Source organism: Cynocephalus volans, chromosome 11 (genome assembly GCF_027409185.1).
Source record: "Cynocephalus volans isolate mCynVol1 chromosome 11, mCynVol1.pri, whole genome shotgun sequence".
NCBI lineage: Eukaryota > Metazoa > Chordata > Mammalia > Dermoptera > Cynocephalidae > Cynocephalus > Cynocephalus volans.
In genome coordinates this window covers 77,537,541-77,561,026 of record NC_084470.1, presented here as the reverse complement: position 1 = coordinate 77,561,026, position 23,486 = coordinate 77,537,541, and the positions used below count along the sequence as shown (strand labels likewise).

General features: G+C 38.3%; 1 protein-coding gene and 1 long non-coding RNA gene across 5 annotated transcripts in view; one reads left to right on the top strand and one right to left on the bottom strand.

Annotated features, from left to right (window-relative positions):
- Positions 1-13,988, top strand: part of FRMD4B (FERM domain containing 4B) — a 105,008-nt gene extending 91,020 nt beyond the window's left edge. The window contains exons 18-22 of the mRNA XM_063115374.1: positions 873-1,020; positions 3,285-3,404; positions 4,302-5,116; positions 8,445-8,574; positions 12,399-13,988. Coding sequence (XP_062971444.1) covers positions 873-1,020; positions 3,285-3,404; positions 4,302-5,116; positions 8,445-8,574; positions 12,399-12,519 — 1,334 coding nt within the window. The 3' untranslated portion in view covers positions 12,520-13,988. The remainder of the gene's footprint in view (positions 1-872; positions 1,021-3,284; positions 3,405-4,301; positions 5,117-8,444; positions 8,575-12,398) is intronic.
- The window catches only part of LOC134391350 (uncharacterized), a 144,443-nt gene that overhangs the window by 96,884 nt on the left and 24,073 nt on the right, over positions 1-23,486 (bottom strand). The window contains exons 3-5 of one of the 4 annotated variants that reach the window (XR_010024940.1): positions 17,503-17,564; positions 15,728-15,815; positions 7,371-7,447 (exon numbers count right to left, since the gene is read on the bottom strand). The exons of 1 other annotated variant lie outside the window; for it this stretch is intronic. This is a non-coding gene — a long non-coding RNA (uncharacterized LOC134391350). The remainder of the gene's footprint in view (positions 1-7,370; positions 7,448-15,727; positions 15,816-17,502; positions 17,565-23,486) is intronic. 2 more of the 4 variants (XR_010024941.1, XR_010024943.1) reach the window with 2 other exon arrangements.

Sequence of the window (23,486 nt, the reverse complement as noted above, 5' to 3'; positions counted from 1 at the left end):
GGTTTAAAAATGTTACATAGTCTGAAATATTAAGATAACTTTTTTTAGTTAAGTGAAGCCTACTTGTTTTTCTGTTGGGAAAAGTAGGATAAACTAACTTATACAAAATGATTGAGAAAGGAGGTATACAATTAACATCTACTCAAGTTAATGCAGCATTAAAAACAGGACTGTACTAATAAATGACTTCAGGGCATCAGCATACCAAAACATGAGTTTTCATACCAAAAATATGAGTTTTCAATAAAGGATTTCAAGGCTCTGTAGAATTTTTTTTTTTTTTTTTTTTTTTAGCTTGTTATTTTGAAGTACTATAGGCTCACAGAGAGTTGCATAAATAATCCAAAGAGTCCTTCGCCCAGATTTTTCCAGTGGTGATATCTTATGTATCCGAAGTATAATATCAAAACAAGGAAATTCTAGTGTAGACTTTTATTATCACTGTATTCTGGATAAGTGGAACTTTATTTTATTTTCCTTAGGAGAGAAGACAAATTTTAGAAATTGGGTTACATTTTGTTGGTTTCATAGAGGCAAGCTGTGTCTGTTGTAATGGCCTGTGTTAGTTCAATACATTTTATGGCGAAATGTGTTTCATATCAAATGACAGAGTATTTCCTTGTAATTCCTTGTACTTAGTTAGATGAGATGGCTATCTAGCTGATGAGACTTGAAGAATTCCAGGAAACCACCAACCCCCACCCAACCCTTGTTGCTTTATCTTCCCCTAAGTTTTATGTTGCATCATTTTGAGAAGAACACTTTGTTCATCAGATTTTCCAATTTCTTTGTGGAGATGTTGGCATGGTGTTTATTTACTTATTTATTTACCTACTAATTTATTCTTTCCTTCATTCATTTATTTATTAAAGCCAATGATGCCTTCACCCTTGCTGGACAGCGATCAAGTTCAGTACCTCATTCTCCAAGAATTCTTCCCCCCAAGTCCCTCGGTATTGAGCGAATCCAGTTCAGAAAGTCATCCATCAATGAACAGTTTGTGGATACCAGGCAGTCCAGGTGAGAGGCCATCACCAGCAAGGTTAATGCTTCGCAGCTAGGAAATCTTTTTTCCAAAATGGTTGACACTTTTGCTTGTTCTAATATCGCTTTAGAAGGTATTATCTTATAAAATCAAGGAATAGAAACTAACCCAGTTATTTGTTTTTGACAGCAAGGGGAAGTGTTTTTAAAAAGCATTTGACTGTTTCCTTGATTTTAAAGTCTAACTGATGTATATTAAGTTATAGGGACGTTAATTATCATTTGGATTTGAGTATAGTGTTTAAAGGTCAGTTTCATAACCCTGCTGTAGGAAACTATCATTAAATACCACTCTGCCAAACCAAGTGACAGGACTGACTTCTGATCTTGCAAATAAACATGGGATTTAAGCTCATTTTTTAATCTGTAAAATAGATAATATAAGATTTTTTTTCAAATGTCTCAGGTAAATATTATCAGGACAATGAGACCAGGTTTTAAAATGATGACAGTCCGGTGGTTCCCAGAATTTGGGTGCATGGATCATTACTGTGTTTTTTTTTTTTTTTTTAAATTAGGACCTGAGATGGGATTACCAACTGTTACTCAGCCTATTTAGAATGTTCAAACACCATGAATCCATTGAAAGGAATGACATTGAAATAGTAAAAATACATCCATCACCATCATTCTAATAATAATCATAATCATAATAAGATGAAATTGACATCTGTTGAGCACTTCCTATGTGCCAGATACTGTTTGTTTATTATGTAATTCATTATATTAATGAGTTTAATCTTTACAACAATGCTGATATATTACTACTATCATTACCACTTATAGATAAGTACGCAAAGGACCAAAGACCATGAATAAACACACTTGTCTGTGAATTAAGTTCCAATTGAATTTAAGTTTTATTAACTTTCTCAGGCATGCTAGCCATGTTTCGAGTGCCCTATAGCCCCATGTGGCTAGTGGCAATCATTTCTGGCAGCACAGACATAGAATATTCCCATCACTGCAGAAAGTCCTATTGAATAGTGGCAGACAAGTGTGTTTATTACACAAAGGTACTTCAAAAAGTGTGTGGAAAGATTCGTATATATTTTAATTCTATTTTTCCACACACTTTTTGAAGTACCCTCATATTAGGGAAAACAAAGCTGTTTTGGCAAAAGGAAGAATTACAGCTGGGGATCATTGTCTTTAAAATTATTATACCCATACCCCCAATAGTTTAAGATGGGTTTGTTCTTTGATCCAGCCATTTTATTTGCAGGATTTTTACTATTGAATTAACTAACTACAGGATGCTCATCACAGCATTGTTTACACTGGTGACAAGTTTAAAACAACCTAAATGTTCAACTAGTGGATTATTTAAATAAATTATGGTAAATTCATATAATGGAATGCTATGCAGTCATTGAAATAACATTGTAGACAAATATTAAGCAACATGAAATCTTAGAAACAACTGTTTTTTTAAAAGTGAGTTTTAAAAGAATATATAGTCATATCTCATTTTTGTTGGTACATGCAATTGAAAGATAATACAAATCTTTTTATGAACTTCTTGAAGTACCCTCATATATACTTTTTACCCAAAACAATGAGATCTGACTGTATATTCTCTTTCAAAACTCACATTTTGAGTGAGTTTTGAAAGAGAATATGAAGGTGTGTTTATAAGTAAATATGCTTAGGAAAACTATCTGAAAACAGTTAGTGTTTTTGTGTAGCCCATGAGCTGAGTCTAGTTTTTATATTTTTAAATAGTTGAGGGAGGGGAGATCAAAAGCAATAATATTTTGTGACGTGAAAATTACAAGAAATTTGAATTTCAGTGTTCATAAGCCAAGTTTTATTGGAACATGGCCATGCCCATTCACTTACATACTGTCTATGGCTGCTTTTGCACTACCTGGGCAGAAGTGGCTAGTGGTGACAGACACCATTTGGCCCACAAAGCCAAAAATATTTACTATTAGACCATTTACAGAAAAAGGGTTGCTGACCCATGCTGTAGTTGCTTTCGGTCTATTTTCTTCAGTGCACTCTTTTTTAAAACTTTTATTTTTTTTCTTCCTATTTATGACTCAAAGAGTCAGACACACGTGCTTCCACTAAAACTCATTTAGGATATACCAGGACACTACACTACAAAGACACCCTTCTCATCTTTCTCCCTATGTTCCTTCAGTTTCCAGTAAGTTTCATATCGGTTTATGACAAGTTTGCCAGAGATGTTGGGAGGCTCATCATTTCCCGAATTCTTCTCTTTATTGTCTCAGAGAAATGCTTTCAACACACAGCAGCCCATACAAAACCCTGGAGAGGCGGCCTCAGGGAGGACGAAGCATGCCCACCACCCCAGTGCTTACCCGCAACGCCTACAGCAGCAGCCACTTGGAGTAAGAGAGCTTCATTCCTGTTGCTTTGGCTCTGTGGGGTTTTGCTTTGAGGTTTTGTCTTGCTTTGTTGTGCTTTTTAATCATAGGAAGTCTTTCTGCAGCAGGACCCTGTTTTATGGTTCTACATTTTGTACTAACTTACAGTTTCAAATATGTCAGCAAGAAGATATATTCGATTTGTTTGTATATATATTTGATTTTTAGGAACTTAATTTCCCCAACCAGATATTACCATTCATTATTCAATGGTGAGGATGAAGATAATAACAATAGCAACATTTTGAAGTGTTTCCTGAGTGCTGTGCTAAATGTTTTATATGCACTGTATTATTTAGTCCCCACAAGCCTATTGTGAGGGAGATATTAGATACTGTTTTCGTCCTCATTTTACAAAGGAGGAAATGAGATTCAGAGAGGTTAAATATCTTGCCCATGTTCAAGCAGCTGGGAAATGGCAGAGCCATTTCCAACTCAACGTGGGTATCTCTGACTTCAGAGCCAGGCTCTACTCAGGTGCAATGCTACCTCCACTCTAGTCCTACATATCCTGATATTCTCCTGGAAGAGAGGACCCTCCAAAGACATGTTGGGGTTTTTTTCAGGCTTTGATGCAGGCTGAGCATCGTCAGTTTCTATGTTCCCTACCTTCCAGGAAGGATCTGGCTTGCACAACTGACACAACCTGTTTCTTTTCTCATTTTGACTGAGATAATGAACTTATATGTGAACCAGTGAATGATGTGAACAAATGGATTCTGTTGTGCAGTCAACTTTGGCAACCTTAGAAGTCCTATTGCAGTTCAAGACCTATGAAATCATTCAGCATGGTGTTCTTTTTCCCCCTTTGGGTTCTCCTTTCTTCTTTTCTTCTACAAATTTGCCTTTCTCCTTTTTCAGACCCGAATCTTCATCTCAGCACTGCCGCCAGAGGAGTGGAAGCCTTGAGTCTCAGTCCCACCTGCTGTCCGAGATGGACAACGACAAGCCATTTTTCTCACTCTCCAAATCCCAAAGAAGCAGCAGCACCGAAATCCTCGATGACGGATCTTCCTACACCAGCCAATCAAGCACAGAATATTACTGTGTGACTACACCAGTTGCCGGCCCATATTACACTACCCAGACTCTGGACACTCGTGCCAGGGGTCGGAGAAGGTCAAAGAAACAGAATGTTTCTACTTCGAATTCAGGAAGCATGCCCAACCTAGCACAAAAGGATAGTCTGAGGAATGGCATCTACCCAAAGAGTCAGGAGCCACCTTCTTGCGGTTACTATATTGCTGGATACACACCATATGCAGAGTGTGACCTTTATTACAGCGGTGGCTATGTCTATGAGAATGATACTGAGGGACAGTATAGTGTCAACCCTTCCTACCGATCCTCAGCCCACTATGGATATGACCGCCAAAGGGACTACAGCCGATCTTTTCATGAAGATGAGGTTGACCGGGTGCCCCATAACCCATATGCAACTCTCCGGCTGCCGAGGAAGGCTGCTGCAAAATCTGAGCAAGTCACCAAAAACATCCACAAGGCCTTAGTTGCCGAGCACCTGCGTGGCTGGTACCAGCGGGCCTCTGGGCAAAAGGATCAGGGGCATAGCCCACAGACTAGCTTTGACTCAGACAGGGGATCCCAGAGATGCCTGGGATTTGCTGGGCTGCAAGTACCCTGTTCTCCAAGCAGTCGAGCATCTTCCTACTCTTCAGGTAAGGGTACTGTGGAAGCACATGACACCTGGATTTAATTTACATCCTGTTCCCTGCCCACCCGAAACCACTCCTCTCAAGGATCACGAGACCAGTACCCAAGGTCATAAGAGTGGTAGCTATTCAGTGGAACCACATTAAGAATCGCCCACTTAAAAATAGCTCTTGCCAGCTTTCCAAAGAACACAGTACGTGTGAGTCTGATGAAACAGGTGGTAGAGTCAAATCCAACAAACACTTATTGAGCACCTGCTGTATATGCTGCCCTGTGTTAGGGGCTTTCACACGCTTTATCTTGTCTAAGTCTTTTGTTGACAGCTACATCTCTTAAATGTGTTCAGGTCTTTGGGGTTTGATATTTTATTTTATTTTATTATTTTTTTTTTATTTATTTATTTTATTTTTTTAAAGATGACCGGTAAGGGGATCTTAACCCTTGACTTGGTGTTGTGAGCACCACGCTCAGCCAGTGAGCGAACCGGCCATCCGTATATGGGATCCGAACCCGGGGCCTTGGTGTTCTCAGCACCACACTCTCCCGAGTGAGCCACGGGCCGGCCCTGGGGTTTGATATTTTAAAAGAATAGTGTAAAACCTTCAGGTGAGCAGAAAATGTTAGAATTATACATCCATCCTTGTTCACCAAGATTTGATCATCTAAAGACTGTTTTGAATGTTCATGTACTATTGCATAAGGCTTGTAATAATTCTGAGTGGAGCTGGCGTTTATCAAACATGTTTCTAAGTACTTTCCATATCATAACTCAATTCAGTATTCATATATACTCCACTTTATGGTTGATTTAAGGAATTTTCAAAGATAATTTTGATTAGAGGAGATATTCCCTTTATCCTCTTTGTGTTGACTTTGGCCCCTTTTTCCTCTAACGTTTGTGGAGGACTTACTGCCTACCCCCGGCTGTGTTAAGTACTTTAAGTAGAAAAATGGGAGACAGAGGAGAGTCTGCTATGATTTCATCTATTCAACAAATAAGCAAGCATGTCCAAGATGCCGAGGACCAGTGTTGATCTAGTTCCTGGCCTTGATGAGCTCAGAGTTCAGTCAGCAGCCACAGGAATGTATGCAAATTAAGCAATTTTAAAACTCTAAGAAATGAATGAATTCTTGAACTGCATGAAAACCTGAGGTCATGAGGCCTCTTCCCTTAAGCATGACACCTTAGTGAGACATAGTATGGGCGTTGCCAAATCATTGTATAATAGTGAAAACTGTACCTTTAAAAGCTTCCTAAGTTTGTTGACAAAAGGCATTTCCATAGAGATTTCTATTTGGGTTCAGGTTCTTTCCTATTTGTGCAGGACTTTGGACTTCCGCTAGGGCCGTCCCACCTTTTACCACATCTAACATTTGAAAAGGCTTCTGTAATTATTTCTTGTTATTTATGGCTCTGATCTAGAGAACGCCTTTCCTCTCCTAAAGTTCATGGCATTGCATGAGAAACTTTCACAGACCAAACCTGAGCGGAGCACTGCAGGGATAAAACCAGAGATGGAGGGCTGAGGTGCATGTGGACGGTCATGGGCCACAGGGCTGGGGTAATGCCCAGGGAGAAGCAGGTGTAACTCAGGAACCTCCACCTTCCTGGCTGTTGCTTAGTGTCTGGGGCAAAGGTGAGAATGGAGTTGATGCTTCCTGGTTCAGACCTGGCGTGAGCCTTGCTGACAGCAGCAGGATTTGGCCCCATAGGCCAAGAGGCATCTAATTCATTAAGGAATTAGAGGGATGGAATCTGTGCTCCCAGAATTTCCTTCTGGAATTTTCTTCATTCCTGTCTCCATTTTATAGCTACAGAAATGTATTACAACCAACACACCTCATTCTCCTGGAGAGAGAGATAAATTTCCAATTATTTGTCAAATTAGTCAGAACCTTTGTAGTCCCTTCTAGTCATCTGAAGGCCCTCTCGCTGACTCAGTTTTGGTGAGAAATGACAACCATCATTTGTTGGCAGCTTACTGTGTGTCACTCACTGTGCTCAGCACTTTGTATGCCCTCTCCCATTTAATGTAGGCAACAGTTGTATACAGTGAGTGCTTTTGCTCTGTTGATTACCATCCTAATTTTACAGCTGAGGCAACTTTTAGTGAGTTTAAATGACCCTGCCCAAGCCCCAAAGCTAGTAAGTGGTAGAGTGGAGATTCTTTTCCAGCTCTGATGTCTTAACCACCAAGCATCAGAGCCTCTGACTTAGAGTTAGGAGATGTTCTTGGAAGCTCAAAATTAGAGTGTTACCTCTGTTAGTCAAAAACTGGCATCCAGGGCCACAGATGAGTTTTGAAACATACTTGTCCCATGGTGATCACGGTGCACTGTGGGTGTGAGAGGGAAGAGGAATAGGTGAGTAGCCAGAAGCAGGAAATGAAAAGAGCAGGAAGGATCTGAGAGCGATGCTGTTTTTTTTATTTTTGCAGCTGGCCGGGAAGGGGATCTGAACCCTTAAACGTGGTGTTATAACACCACGCCCTAACCAACTGAGCTAACCAGCCTGCCCCTCAGTGCTGGTTTTTTGAGTCTTGAACAACCTATGTGGCACTGTGTCACCTTGTGTATCCGAAGCAAGGATTAGGACTGGTTTTTCAGAGGACAGCCAATACCCAGCAATTAGGCATTCATCGGGCTTTGCTCCCAAATTATGCCCTTCTCTTGTTCCAGTTCCGTCACTCTGTAGAGCACCACCACCTTTTTTTTAAGGCAAGAAATATGCCTGGATCTTGCTAGTGGCCAGTGTTGCCTTTGGCTGAGGAACAGTCAAGTCTCAACAAGTCAACTATGGGGAATGCTTTTCCTCCAAAGGCCTCCAACAAACTCAGACTTGTCATCTGCCTTTATAACTGAAGCCATGTATATTCAGCCACCATAGCCTGAACGGGAAGATTCTTTTAATATATGAGCTTTTTCTTGATTGTTATTTGGGTTTTTTTAAAAATTATTTTCAATTGACAGATTTATCTTTCAATTAACAATATTCCCATTGATAATATTAATAGTTATTTACTGAGCACTTATTCTATGAGGCGCAGTGCTAAAGATTTTCATACTTTATTTAATCCTAGTATCATACCTATACAGAATATATTTATATTATTATCCCCACTGTACAGATGAGGAAACCGAAGCTTCAAGAGGATAAGCTATTTGCCCACGGTCACACAGCCAAATTGAAATAGGAAGTCCGTTGGTTCCAAACACTGGCTCTTAAGCTCTACTCTACACACAGCTGATTATAATGTACATATAAATGACCTAAACAATTTTTGCTTTGAATATTTCCACTAATTTTATCTCTCTGTCCATTTTTATTTTTAGTGTCTTCTGCAAATACTTCTGGGAACTGGAGAACCCAGTTAACCATAGGGCTATCTGAATATGAGACCCCAGCACATTCTTACACCAGCTGCTATGGCAATGTCTATAATCCTTTGCCCTCACCAAGCAGGTAAGGAAGCAATGCTCAAATTGTAGAAGCCTGTTTCTGTTCAAAAGAAGTCAGGGATCCGTGGGGCCAGCCCATGGCTCACTTGGGAGAGTGTGGTGCTGATAGCACCAAGGCCACGGGTTCAGATCCCTATATAGGGATGGCCAGTTAGCTCACTTGGGAGAGCGTGGTGCTGACAACACCAAGTCAAGGGTTAAGATCCCCTTACAGATCATCTTTAAAAAAAAAAAAAATTCAGGGATCCTTCTTTATGAACATAAAATAATCTAGCTCAGGGGTTTGCAAAGTATAGCCTATGGGCCAAATCCAGCTGCCACCTGTTTTGGTAAATAAAGTTTTATTGGGAAACAGCCATGCTTATTCATTTATGTTATCTATGGCTGTTTTTGTACTATGAGGGCAGAGCTGAGTAGCTGAGACTGCAGCCAACAAAGCCAAAAATACCTGGTCCTTTAAGAAAAATTAGCTAACCCCTAATCTAGCTCACTGAAAGTTGTCCCTGCTTAGAGTCTGTACATTAAATTCTGAGTCTGAAGGTATTTTTTTATTGCAGTACTTGAAACTATATTATTAATATGTCCACTTAAATCTCTTCTGGGACTATGCAGGAAAAATATCTCCACTCCAGAAAAGGCTGTTCATACCAAGGTTTCTCACAGACAGTTGGTAGGCTTGATTTCAAACATTTGCTGCCTTTTTGTGTCTGTCCCTGTGCTCGTTAAGAAGCAACAGACGCACCCAGCTGTCCTATTCTTCTGTAAAAGTAGTTCTTTGTAAACATCAGAGGAAGTACACAAGAACAATTTGTTAAAATGAATTTTTAAAAAATTGCCAACTCTGAATTACATGTTCTTCGATTCTTATTATACACAGGAGTTAAATTTGAAGAGGTCATTTCTTCCTATCCCTTTCTGACAAAATATAATCCATACACATGGTGCCAAGAAGTAGAGCATTTTCTGTCTTTTTATAAAATTTAATTTTGAATTTAAGTCAGATTGCTTCAACCATGTAAGACTTATACAGGTCTCTATAATGGTGAATGTGAGAGGATAGCAGTTTCTTATTAAGGCACTCAGTGTTACCAGCATATTAGAGATAAGCCCAAAAGCTTTATTTTTTTTCTGTACATTCAATAGGAGGTTTTCTTGGCTTGAAATATTAAGCCAATTGTCTCAACTCAACAAAGGGTATGCTCAAAATAGAATTTTAATGAAAATATACTTCAGAGGACGTCAAATAGCTTGGACTTCTGTAAACAATGCTTGAAAGTTAGTTAGGAGCAAGAACCAAAATGACTGGCCCAAAATTTGAGCTGAACCTTTTTGATTGAGTTCTAATCATTTTGTATAATATGTTTGCAAATAGTTTGTATTATTTTACATTCCTTTTTATTGACTCAAATGTTATAAAACATTCGGTGCACAAGACAGTTCTAAGATCCTTAACCCCACTTTCACTGGACTCAGGAAGTGTTGAATATTTTTAGAGAAAATCTGTTTTTACCAAATCTGCCCGTGTATTTCAGGCAGGCCAACCTGGCTTGATAGGGGAGTCTGATGTCAGAGGGAACATCATTTACAGGAAACTAGAATCTATTTAAATATCCCTAATGCGTGTGCATGTGTGTGTGTGTGTGCACGCACATATGTGAGCTCATTGTGGAAAATTTGGAAAATAATAAAGGGGTAAATTAGTAGGAAATAATTTAGCCATAATTCCACCATTCAGAGATAGCAGCTATTAACATTTTGGCCTGTTTTCCGCATTTTTCTGAATCCATTCTTAACATGATCCTAATGATATTGTATATACAATTTTACATCTTATGTTGTATATGAAGTTCTGCATCCTGGATTTTTAAACTTATCATAACATAAACATGTTCCCATGTAACAGTTTCCCATTTTTTTGAAAAATTGAGTCATTTTTAGGTTTTCTTTCCTTTTTTTAATTGTAAGTAATGCTGCTGTTGACATCTTTGTACAAAAAGTTTGTCTGAATTCCAGATTTTCCTTACGATATATTCCAATAAGTAGAATTAGTGGATTAAATTGAAAAGTGTATGTTTTAAACTCTTGCTTTCTAGAAAGATTGGCCAATTTACCCTTCCAGCCATGGAGATATGAAAGTGCTTATTTTCATCCATTTGTTTATTTAGGATTTTTTCATTATGATACAGTCTGATCAATTTAACTTAACCTCTTAACAAGGTAATTATAATAGTAAATACATTCATAAACCTCTAGAAATTTGCCCTAAAATTGTATATTTTTATGAAAACATGATTTTTAAAATAAGAAAGAAATTAGGTTTCAAGTTAAAGATGAAGAACTTTAGATTTTCTCTTAAGCTAAAGATTTTAAATTGTTTAGCACTATATCAGTATTTTTTCAAAAATAAATGAAGTGTTTATTATTTAGAGACCCTTTTCCCCAGAGTATCCAGGTCTTAACGCTACAGAAAGCTACAAATATTTACCAATAAAAAATTTTTTCCCAGTGAACTTATCATAATTGCCATAGGCATAAACTTTGCAAAGTAGAAATGTTGAAGTCTCTTATGCTACCTAGTATATAAAACAGTCAAATTCTTGGCTCTGTTGCTGCAAACTATGTTTTCAAGTAACTATTTTTCTTTCACTTCCTATTTTCCATTCCCTTTTCCCTTCCCTATCTAACTCTACCTATTACTAGGCAACACCAAGGGCTTCTGTCCCGGAGAATGGTTGTGTTTCCAGAAATGAGATCAGTTTTAAATTCTCTTTTACTAAGTATAGCCAGCTGTAGTAAGTACAGTCCCTCAAATTTGTGTGTTGCTTCTTGCATAGCAGGAGTTTTGCTTGCTCTGATGTGTGAAGTTATGAGATCTGACTATTTTTCTTACATGAAAACACTAAAAATCTGGATTTACATAGTATTTATTTCCAAAGCTCTTTTTCCAGAGACCTTATATCTTTACTAAAAGACTTTGAAATTTAAGCAAGAAATCTACTAACTACCTAACCTATTTTAACCTACTATTATAATTTGTTTTGCCTATTGGAATGGTTTATATAATAGGATGCCTCATTTGGATATACCATCCAAATATGCTTATGATTTTTAAATGTGATGCTGATTCCTGGGTCACTCCCAATTTACACTTGACTCTTAAACCCTAGGGATGTAAAATATGTTCCAAGGTGTCCCTGTCGCCTTCTAAATGTATTCCTTTGTCTCTGAGGAAAGCATCTAGTATATTTCCTTAATTTGAAGAACACAAAATGTAGTTGTCATAACGTACTTTTTAAAAAGTTAGAGTATGACTCTCACACATATAGAAAATGGCCATGTGTCAAAGATTTATTCAACTTATTAATAAGGGTACTAGCAGAATGGTAAAGCTGGTTCAAAGAGAATTCAAGACACTGAAAGAGAATGATGGAATAAGACTACTAAATTAGATACAGAACCGGTTAATGTCCTACAGGGCAATAAAACTATAACCATAAGCTTTCCCACTAGACAGAAGTTATTTTTATTTCTTCCAGACAAAAACCTGTAAGTTAACATGTAACTTAATACAATCTGGATCCTAACCAATAATAAATGTAAGTTAAACAAAGATGTATCTCCCTAGAGAATAAAATGATCCTTTTATGGGCCTGTTAGACAATGTACAAGTATAACATTGAAAGAACATGCAGTCATCCTGTGCCTTATCTCTGTTTTAAAATATTTTTCTTAACAGTGCTTCCTACTAACTTCTTTGACTGTAGTAATCTTTGTACTGTAGGAATAAAAATGACCACAAGTATTAATTTTTCTGGTTTCCTTTAATAGACAGTACACAGAGACCAGTCAACTGGACAGTTCAGATGGAAACCGACTGGAAGGCAGCTTGGAGAGTAGTGAGCAGAGGCTCTTTTGGCATGAAGACTCAAAGCCTGGAACATTAGTCTGAACTGCAGTTGGACCTCTTGACCAAGCACTGCATTCTCACACTAGTGTGCCTTGCAAAATGTGATCGTCTTCCCCGAGGCTATTGGGTTTACAAACCCGAAAGTATCAAAGGTTGAAGAGAAGACTTACATTGCCCTGGAAGTGAGTCACACTCTAAGCCCTACAAAGCCCCTGAATGAGGACTTGCTTTTCAAACTCCAGTCTCCAACCTAATGGCAAGGTCTGACCACATGTTGAACCATTGCCAAGAGAGGACTCAGTTTGAAGCCTTTATCAGTAGCAAGCACTTTTTAAGGGAATAAAGTTGTCGAAGGCGAACCTCAAAACCATGAAAGTATGTTCAGGGTGTCGCATAGGCAAGAAGGACAGGGGAAATTTCAGAGCACAACTTGGAATGTGAGAAGGGAAACCAGAAGCCCTGAATCATTGCTCATCATTACAAAGTTTGAATTCGTGAGCTGACCAAGAATAACATGCTGTTTCTACACGGACATGGACAATTTAGGCAGTATTGGAAAATTACTTGAAGAGAAGTTGGATTTCCATGAAGTTCTGAATGAGTGTAAATGTTTTTAGGATATTATAAAGACTGATGTTTTTCATAAGCACCATAAAATGGGTTCTGGAAAGACTCATTGCTGTAGCATCCTGTATGTAATATAACTTTATGGTAGGAGACTGGGGAAAATGAAGCAGTCTATTGAATAATTAACAAACTGCTTGGAGAATTTTCTAAGGTACAAAATCATTGAGCTCCTTTTTTCTTTCTTCACCAATTGCATGACAAGCTATTATTCAGGCTGGTAACTCTCCAACCTGGCTGTCATTTGAAGTGGCAGACTTGATATGGAATGTTTTTATAATCATGAATTTGAAAAAATATTTTAAAGTGATACAGAAAGGACCCAAAATAACAAAAAACAAAGCCACGTCATTTCGGATGAATTGTGTGCCTTAAAATGGTGAACATTAGAAAATTAAATATAATGTCTGGATTTCACAAGTAGTTCTAAGTCACCAAGTGATAAAAACAAGATTAGTATTAAAGAAAACAAAACAAAACTACTCCAAGCTGCAGTAGATTTAATTATGAGGCTAAAACTACCTCATACTTTCCTTGGAAGAACTAATTAGCTATGGCTGATTGTAGGGTGTTGTTTGTTTTTGAGAACAAATGATTTCCATATTCCAGACTGATCTTTTTTGTCATCTTTACTCTGCTTCAAAATTCCATAAAAGGTGCTCCTTGCCCCTCTTTTATACAAGTTTCTTGTTCATATTGTGAATAGAGAAGTTTCTGAACCATTTTTGGGGACATTTTCTATCTATATCCCAAAGCATGTAATATATACATAAAAATGATTTGTTAAACTGGTCCTTAGTCATTTGTATCATTAGAAATGAAGTTTGGGGGAAAAAAAAGACAAGCAAAAAAATAAATAACTTATTCCTTTTTGCATATTTGTATAGCCTTCTAGAAACAGAAATACCTTTTTGCATATTCTTTTACTGTTCTGACTTTTTAAGACCTATTATTTTTTTACATGGGTCAATAAATGAAAGGTGTGCTACTGAAAATGTTTATGTATTCTTCCCTTTATGTTCAGGGGTCATACAAAGTAGTGCTCTACTTCAAGTAATTTGGGGCAAAATTTCAGGTTTTTAGTTTTAGATAGTATTACTGTATTTTATTGATTCCAAGACACACATTTTTCTCATATCTGCCTCTGAAAACAGGGTTCATCTTTTGATTGATGGCATGTTTTAGTTGAATTGCCAGTGATTTTTTCTTTCTTAGTGATGCATAAAGTAATGCTGTGTCTTACAATAAAGTTGTCTTAGAATTGATGAAATAACGGTAGTTTTTTGCCTCACTGAGGATGACTGATGAGAATTTTTAGGTTTCCTAATCTTGAGAATGTTGTTTATTTGTGACAAGTAATTCATCCTAGTTTCACAAACTGGCAAACAGGTCTTTTAAATTTAAGAAAATATTTCAGCGGGCATCTTTTTATCGAGCACAATGGGGAAAGGGGAGTAGGCAAGGGAATGTAAGGTGACCTTGATATTAACATTTTTGTACATGTATTTCACATAAAAATAACCTCTTCCTGTTCGAGAAATGGTATGCTTAGAATTGCAAGTATGCCATGAAAGGGGAAATAGAATTTGTTTCCCAAAGAGGAAAAGAAGGGCTAGAAATGGAAGCATACCTTTTTTCGAAAACATCTCTCAGCCACATTGTTATGTTTATTAAAAACCAAAAAGCGACAAAGGCAAATCATTCTGCATGTAGACTTCCTCTTTTTTATGACAAAATATCATATATTCATGGTAAAAATTTTAAATGCAAACAGGAAACAAACACATAACATCAAAACATAATCATTCCTGTAAGTGTGATGTACTCAGATATAACAATTGTTTGTTTAATGTATTTCAGTTGGGTTTTTTTTTTTCTATGCATAGTAATTTTTAAAATCACAGCATCATATTACAAGTACGGTTTTACAGCTTGTTTTTTCGCCTAACATATCTTGGGCTTCACTCTGTATCAATACATATTGATCTACCTCATAAAGATGTCTGTTTTCCACTGTGGGTTTTAAAAATTGCCTCACCTTCCTTGATGTTTATATTTTTTTCTATACTTGAGAAAATTCTTCAGAATTCTTCCTTGTACTCATAAAAGCTTAAATGTTACAAGCAATAAAGATTCCAGAATTGTTTTAAACTATTAGCTTGGCCTGTTAGGAACAAAGGTTCAGACTAAAGAGTCTTCTCAAATGTCAGCCCCTAAAAGAGCTTTTAGAATCAGAATAATGACTTTCTTCAGTGCAGTAGACAAGTTTGGAATATTTTCTAGAGTAGTGCTTCTCAAAAGTGGTGAAAGACCAGTTTTTAAATTTCCAGTCCAGGGCTGGCCAGTTAGCTAAGTTGGTTGAGCATGCTGTTAATAACATCAAGGTCACAGGTACTGGCCAGCCACCCCCCCCCCAAAAAAAATCCTAATCCACTATGGATCTGTAGTTTTGTAAAGTAAATTACTAGGGGAAAAAAGTTAATTTGGAAAAAAGTAAATTATAGATAATTGAAATAACAAAGATACAAAAATATACATTTCTATTTTTTAGCAGATTCAGCAGACATAAAACTACTCTGTCAAGTTACTAAGTTTCTAAACACTGACTCTCAATTTCTATACTTACCTTGCCTCAAGTTCTGGTAACAGAGTTTCCAGATCACCCTTCTAGTGACATGATGTGGAGTTACGTGAAAGGAGGGGCTTCATTCATGCTTGTGAATAAAGCAAGCCATTAGTTGCCCCCTGTTATCTCACAGGGCAAGGAGATACAGTCTATTTACAGAGAGAAAAATCTTTTGACACACATGGAGCCCATAAAGAATCTGAGAATCAGAAAGGTCAGTAATTTATCAAAAATCATGTCACAGGAAATAAATCCTGACTTGTCAAACTCCAAATCCTAAATTACTAATACCTTATTCAATGAATGCTTTCCAGGAACAATTTCTCTGTAGTAGAGTAGCAAATGATTTTTTTAATGGGTTAACGAAAATGAGTGAATACATTAAACCCAGCTCTTCTTTTCCCACTATCACTTCTTAAACAGAATGGACCTAATTTTCTTTCATTTACCAGTGGCAGAAGGGCAGCGTTAGGCCTAAGTTCAAGCACAGGTCAAGGTAACCTGTAAGTAGATACTACCTAGTCTCAGGTGACTGCCCTCTAGGCTGAATTATTTATTATTGGACGAGCTCAGTGGACCAAATACATTTCTTGTTTTCTAGCCAATAAAATATCTCCAGTGAATATATATCTTACAATCACAGATAACCATAATGAACTAAATATTGATCAGAAGCACTGAAACATCTATTGATCCTTCTTCATTTTTGATTGTTCAGGGGCAGTATGATAATATGAAATATGAAATGCTCTTCTACAGTGTTCCTGAGAAGCCCTCTCGGAATTCAGCTGTCAGATGCGTGTACTTATGGGCTTCAGAATGAGTCTGAGAATAATCTCGGATTAGAGTCTGAGGCCACCACCAGAGTGTCCCTGTAACACTTCCATACTCTTCTGCCTTTAATGATTCAGTGAAAGAGTCTATCACTCTTGCAAAAGAAAACAAAATACGAGATTTGCTTTGGTGATATTTATCTGATTGCTGTTTTTAACATTAAAACACATAGAAACACCTTCTCTCCTGTAGGGAAAGTGAAACTAAAATGGTCAGGATCCCTCGGGGAGATTCGGAATCTTCCTGAGCATTTGATGTAAATAACTCTGCAGTGCGCCCAAGTGTCCCTTGGTTATAGTCTGACATAATTCGTATGTGCACCCAGGTGTTCTTTGGTCATCTGACTCAGAGTATAAAGGACACACGGCTCTGATCCACAGTGCCCTCAGGACACCACAGGAGGCCACTAGGGCGGCTGCTCCTAGCTCTGAATAAAGCCTATTAATTTTTTACCCATGGCTCCCAGGATCTTTTTCCTATTACCTAGCTCATAGACCTGCCTTTGAGGGGTTGGTGACCCAGTCTGCACAGTGGGTTTGAAGGGTATGTGAGCCCTAGCCTGCCTGACATGTCCATTTCCTTTTGCTTTTAAATATCAGCAGCCTTGGCAGGAGCTTATGTCCCAAAACCATGAGGGGGATAGGAGTTGGCCTAATTTCTGAGTTTTAGATCATTTTCTCTTCTTGAATCCTTGTAACATTCATGAAGTACGCATGCTTTAAAAGGTTTGTGATTTTCAACTGGGGCTGTACCACCCCCTAAGGGGCATTTTGAAATGTGTTGGTTTGTTTTGGATTCTCCCCATGATTTGGAGATACTACTGGCAATTAGGGGGCCAGAAACATTGAACATACTACAATGTGTGGGATGATTCCACACGACAGAGTTGTCCCACCCAAACTGCCCAAAATGACCTCATTGAGAAACCCCGGGGGACTTACCTAGTAGAAGGTGTTGTACCTGCCTCTGTGGGTGCTGCCTTCCAGTATTTGGAGCAAAGATTCTCATTTGGGAGGAAGAAAGGAGGGAAAGTTAAGGAAACAACTGTTGATGGGGTTCTGGGAGAAATTTTGTTATTTGAAAAACCATATATCCAACAAATATTAGGACACTAACTATGTGTCAGTCAGTTACTGCCCTAGGCAGTGAGGATACAATGGGCCCTGTTTTCCTGAAGATTACAATCCAATTACAGAGAAACAGAAGTAAACTATTTGAATAACTGAACACGATCATTAATCCAATGAAAGCCGAGGGTGGTGAGAGAGAGTAAAGGGCGATGTGGATATCACCTGGGATTGATGGGGCACAATGAGCTTCTCTGGGGAGGTGATGCTGAAGCCGAGATTCAGGGATTGGTAAGAGAAGATCCAATTAAGCAAAAAGAATAGAAGCTCCCTAGGGTTAAGAAAATGGCATACGGCTTTTTCCAAGGCTGTAGAGCCAGGAGAAGCGTGGCCAGTTTTAGAAACTAAAAGAGTGTGAGGACAGATTACGCCAGGATTATAGAAATCTAGGTAATAAGGACGAAAGCTGCCATATCTGAACTTTCACCATAGTCCCAACAGTGGGTTACAAGCTATCGTACATGAACTCATTTAATCCTCCCCACATCTATGTGAGAAAGATGGTCTTACCCCCAGGTAAGGATATAAAGAAGGGAGATCAGAGAGGTTACCATGCTGTTGGTTACGTGACCACACAGAAAGTGGTAAAACTAAAGTTCAAATCTACTTCTGTTTGACTCTACATCTCACGGTCATTATTAGCCATGACGTTATAAAAAAACAATTGCTCACCAAGCACTGCTTTTAAATGAAAACTGGTAGAAATGAAAAGGTAAGGGGAAAAGCAAACAAAAGAGCAGGTCTTGAGAGAAAGAGGGAGGGTCAAAAGGAAGGCTGGAAATCAGGTTGGCAGGGTGAGAATAATCAGAGAAAAAAGGACAGTCCAGGCAGGTGGCAGCTGGTGGGCCCTCAAGGTCTGCAGTTCAGACACTTGGGATCAGGCTGTGGCTTGAAGATGTGCCCGATGAAGGGCCAGCTAACCACCAGCTGGGCTGGAATTACCTTTGCAAACAGGCTGGAAGAAAAGGAGTGATGGCATTTGAGAAATGTACTCAAAAGGCTGCTGATGTAGTGAATTAGGACAAGCATCCCAGCATCCCACCCCTTCTCTTCCCAAGACATCCATATAATTTTATCAGGAAAACCATTCGCTATGCCGCCTTCTCCTCATTTTCAGAAGAAAATGGCATCATAAGAAGATCAGAGTCTGGGAAGCCACATTGAGAAAGATCTCATCAGGGATACTGGCAGCCCGAGCCTGGGAAGGGCATTTCCAGCAGCCCTTCAATTACTCTAGAAGCCTTCTGGGGAGTTGATAGTGGGTGTCTGGGCAGACATCACCATCTTTATAAAGTAGTGGTTAAATATGTGGGCTTTGAAGTCAGGCAGACCTGGAGACAGACTGCCGGGCTTGGAATTTACCTCAGCCTCACCACTTGCTGGTTATATGAACCAAGGGAAATTTCTGGACCTCTCTGGACCTCAGTTTCCTCTCTAGTACACACCTCACAAGGGCATTGAGTGGGCTGAACAAGATAATGCAGGTAACCAGCTCAGCACAACATCATGTCTCTAGGAGACCTTTCATAATATAAACTATTTTCTGAAGAAAAAGAAGGCAGTAAGTGATATTGAATATTAAACCAGATCTGGAAAGTTGAGGTAATGGAGATTTGTACTGCCTTAGTTTAGCCACTGAAATGCCAGAACTGAAAGAACCCATCATTGTAGAGGGCTGATTCTTGTTTCAGGCACTGTCATAGGCACTGGGAATATTTTTTTCTTATTTAATCCCCACAGCAAGTTTGCCATTATTGATCCCAAACAAAAGTTCCAGGAGGTTAAGTAGCTTGCTCAAATTACATTGCTAGAAAGTACCCAGGCCTGGATTCCAATTCACTAATGCATAAGACAGAAACTTTGTAAAGAGTGAATTTGTGCCACTCTGGAGTCCACTGTGGAGGGAGGTTGCACACAGGTTTAACGTGAGGAGTCAAGCTGATTAAGGTATTTTCCTGTCGCAGCCAGGACTAGGATGAGGCACACTTGCAGGAGCTTGGGGTTGCCCCTTGCTTCACCTTGGGTTTGGCCCTGCTGCTGGCTCAGAGACAGGTACCAGCCAGCCAGTAAGGTGGCCAGATTTAGCAAATGAAAATACAGAATGCTAATTCAATTTGAAAAATAGCTTTAACTACTAAATTTTTGTAATTTGTTTTTAAAAGCTGAACACAGGACATCTAAGGTATTCTGAAAAAAAAAAAAAAACTATACAGGATACCAAACAAAATCATTAAATACAGGACCTGTCCTGTAGATATAGGATGCCTGGAAAACCTACTTGCCAGGTCCCTGCCCAGGGACAGGTGGGACAATAATAGATGCTGAGAAGCCCCTGGGGATGGTGTATTGACAAGGTGCATGAGTGTCATGCCCTCTCCTTCCCTGGGGAGATTGGCCCTGCTCAATCTCACATCCTTTCTTCAGACAGGGAATCTTCAAGTTCAGGTCCAGTTTGATCTGTAGGCATGCATAGAAAATGTGGCAATTCTTCTGGAAAAGCAAGCCTGAGAAAGCCTTTCCTAAAATGTAGTTTTCTCTGGCCTGGATGTCCCGCACTTGCAAAATTGGTCGATGAGGACACCTAGAGGCCTGCCTTGGTTATCGCAGGTAGAGTTTCTGGGGGGCAGCCCCAGTCCGAATTCATACTTTAATTCAATACTATGTGTACAAACAAGTTTCAGTAGTAGCCCTACAGAAGAAGAAGGAAAAAAAGTCAATTTCTTTTTTTTAAAAGATGACCGGTAAGGGGATCTTAACCCTTGACTTGGTGTTGTCAGCACCACGCTCACCCAGTGAGCGAACCGGCCATCCCTATATGGGATCCGAACCCGTGGCCTTGGTGTTATCAGCACCTCACTCTCCCGAGTGAGCCACGGGCCGGCCCCCACAAAAAGTCAATTTCTAATGCCCCAAAATCCATTTACTAGCTATGTCTTCTTGGGGAAGTTGTTTAAATTTTTTAAATATCACTTTTTATAAAATAGAAATAATAATTGTAACAATCTCATAGAATGTAAGGATTCAATAAAATTATGCACTTCAGGAGCTTAGTTTACAGTGCTTGAGACAAAGTAAGCCCTTATAAATGTTTGTTGTCATTATTGTTTCTAATGTGACAATACAAAGAAGTGGAATATAAAATGATACAAAAGATCAATGAAACAAAAATCTGGTTTTTTGAGAAGATAAACAAAATAGACAAGCCATTAGCCAGGCTGACTTAAAAAAGAAGAATAAAGATGCAAATAACAAAAATCAGAAATGCAAAAGGAGACATTACAACCAACATCACAGAAATACAAAGAATCATTACAATTATATACAATTATACACTAAAAAATTTGAAAACCTGGAGGAAATAGACAAGTTTCTAGACACTTACAAACTACCACAACTGGACCAAGAAGAAATAAAAAACCTGAACAGACCAATAACAAGCAACAAGACTGAAGCAGTAATCATCAGTCTCCCAACAAAGTAAAGTCCGGGACTGGATTGCTTTACTCCTGAATTCTACCAAAACGTTAAATAGGAATTAACACCAATTCTCTTCAAACTATTCCAAAAAATTGAAACAGAGACCATTCTCCCAAACTCAGTCTATGACGCCAGCATCATCTTGATACCAAAACCAGACAAAGATACAACAACAAAAAAAGAAAACCACAGGCCAATATCTCTGATGATCATAGATGCAAAAATCTTCAACAAATATTAGGAAACAGAATACAGCAAAACATTAAAAACATTATACACCATGATCAAGTGGGATTCATCCCAGGGATGCAAGGATGGTTAAACATACATAAGTCAATAAATGTGAAATACCACATCGACAAAATCAAGGACAAAAACCATATGATTATCTCAGTAGACACAGAAAAAGCATTTGACAGAATTCAGCTTTCCTTCATGATAAAGACTCTCAATAAATTAGGCATAGAAGGAAAGTATCCCAATACAATAAGAGCCATATATGACAAATCCACCACCAATATCATCCTGAATGGGGAAAAGCTGAACGCCTTTAAGGAAGAAGACAAGGATGCCCACTCTCACCCCTCCTCTTTAACATAGTATTGGAAGTACTGGCCAGATCAATCAGGCAAGAGAAAGAAATAAAGGGCATCCAGATCAGAAAAGATGAAGTCAAACTCTTCCTGTTTGCAGATGACATGATCCTATTTATAGAAAAACCTTACAGACTCTATGAAAAAACTTTTAAAGCTGATAAACAATTTCAGTAAAGTTGAAAGATACAAAGTCAACATGCAAAAGTCAGTAGCATTTTTATACTCCAATAATGAACTAACAGAAAAAGAAATCAAGAAAGCAAGCCCATTTACAATAGTCACCAAAAAAATAAAATACCTAGGAATAAATTCAACCAAGGAGGTGAAAGATCACTACAATGAGAACTACAAATTATTGCTGAAAGAAATTAAAGAGGACATAAAAAGATGGAAATACATTCCATCCAAAAGATGGAAAGACTCTTGGATTGGAAGAATTAACGTTGTGAAAATGTCCAGACTACACAAAACAATCTACAGATTCAATACAATCCCCATCAAAAAACCAATGACAGTCTTCACAGAAATAAAAAAACAATCCTAATATTCATATGGAACAACAAAAGACCAAAGGACCCCAAATAGCCAAAGCAATTCTGAGCACACACACACAAAAAAAGCCAGAGGTATTAACCTGACTTCAAATTATACTACAAAGCTATAGCAATGAAAACAGCATGGTACTGGTCTAAAAACAGACACTTGGACCAATGGAACAGAATAGAGAACCCAGAAATCAACCCAAATACTTATAGCCAACTGATCTTTGACAAAGGCAACAAGAACATACATTGGGGAAAAGACTGCCTCTTAAATAAATGGTGCTGGGAAAACTGGACATCCATATGTAGAAAAATGAAACTAAACCTGTACCTCTCTCCATATACCAAAATCAACTCCAAAATGGATTAAAGACTTAAATGTAAGACCTGAAACTATAAAACTCCTACAAGAAACAGGGTAAACACTTCAGGAAGTAGGAATGCGCAAAGACTTTATGAGTAAGACCCCAAAACCACAGGAAACAAAAGAAAAATAAATAAATTGGTTATTAATGTTAATAACATTGTTAAATAATCATTAAGTGCCAAGGCAGGGATTAAGGTGAAGTTAGTGAGGTATGCACTCAGGTGCAAAATTTAAGGGTGCACCAGAAAACCCAGTTGACAAGATACAATATTTTAATGCAGTCTTTTAGAAAATCAAATTTTACACAGAAGAATTCATGATAAACAAAATATCAAAATTTCAAATAGGATCAGTATTACTGATTTTTCCTTTTGCCCCAGACTCCGGTAGGCTGTCACTGCACTGTGCTTACCCTAAGTCTAAACAACCAGAGGAAGCAAGCACTGTATGCACCCATTTTACAGATGAGAGAAAGGAAGCCCAGAGGAAGTGCTCAGACACACTGCCCAAGGTCATATAATCAAGTAGAGGGCCAGAAACCAACCCTAGATCAGAATGACCTTAAAGCTCATGCTTTTCTCCTTCTCTCTTATTCTTACCTCTCTTTTGTAAAGTGGTTGGTTGGGGCTAGTTTTTCTATCCCAGAGTGTAATCTTACTGGTGTTGTGTTAGAGGTCACTGGTGCTGTGTTTAGCAAATAAAAATAAAGAATGCCCAGTTAAATTTGAATCTGAGATAAACAAATGGTTTTTAGTATGTGTATGTACTGTGCACATCTTTCATCTGACACTTCATCCTCCCCTGCCCCATTGCCCA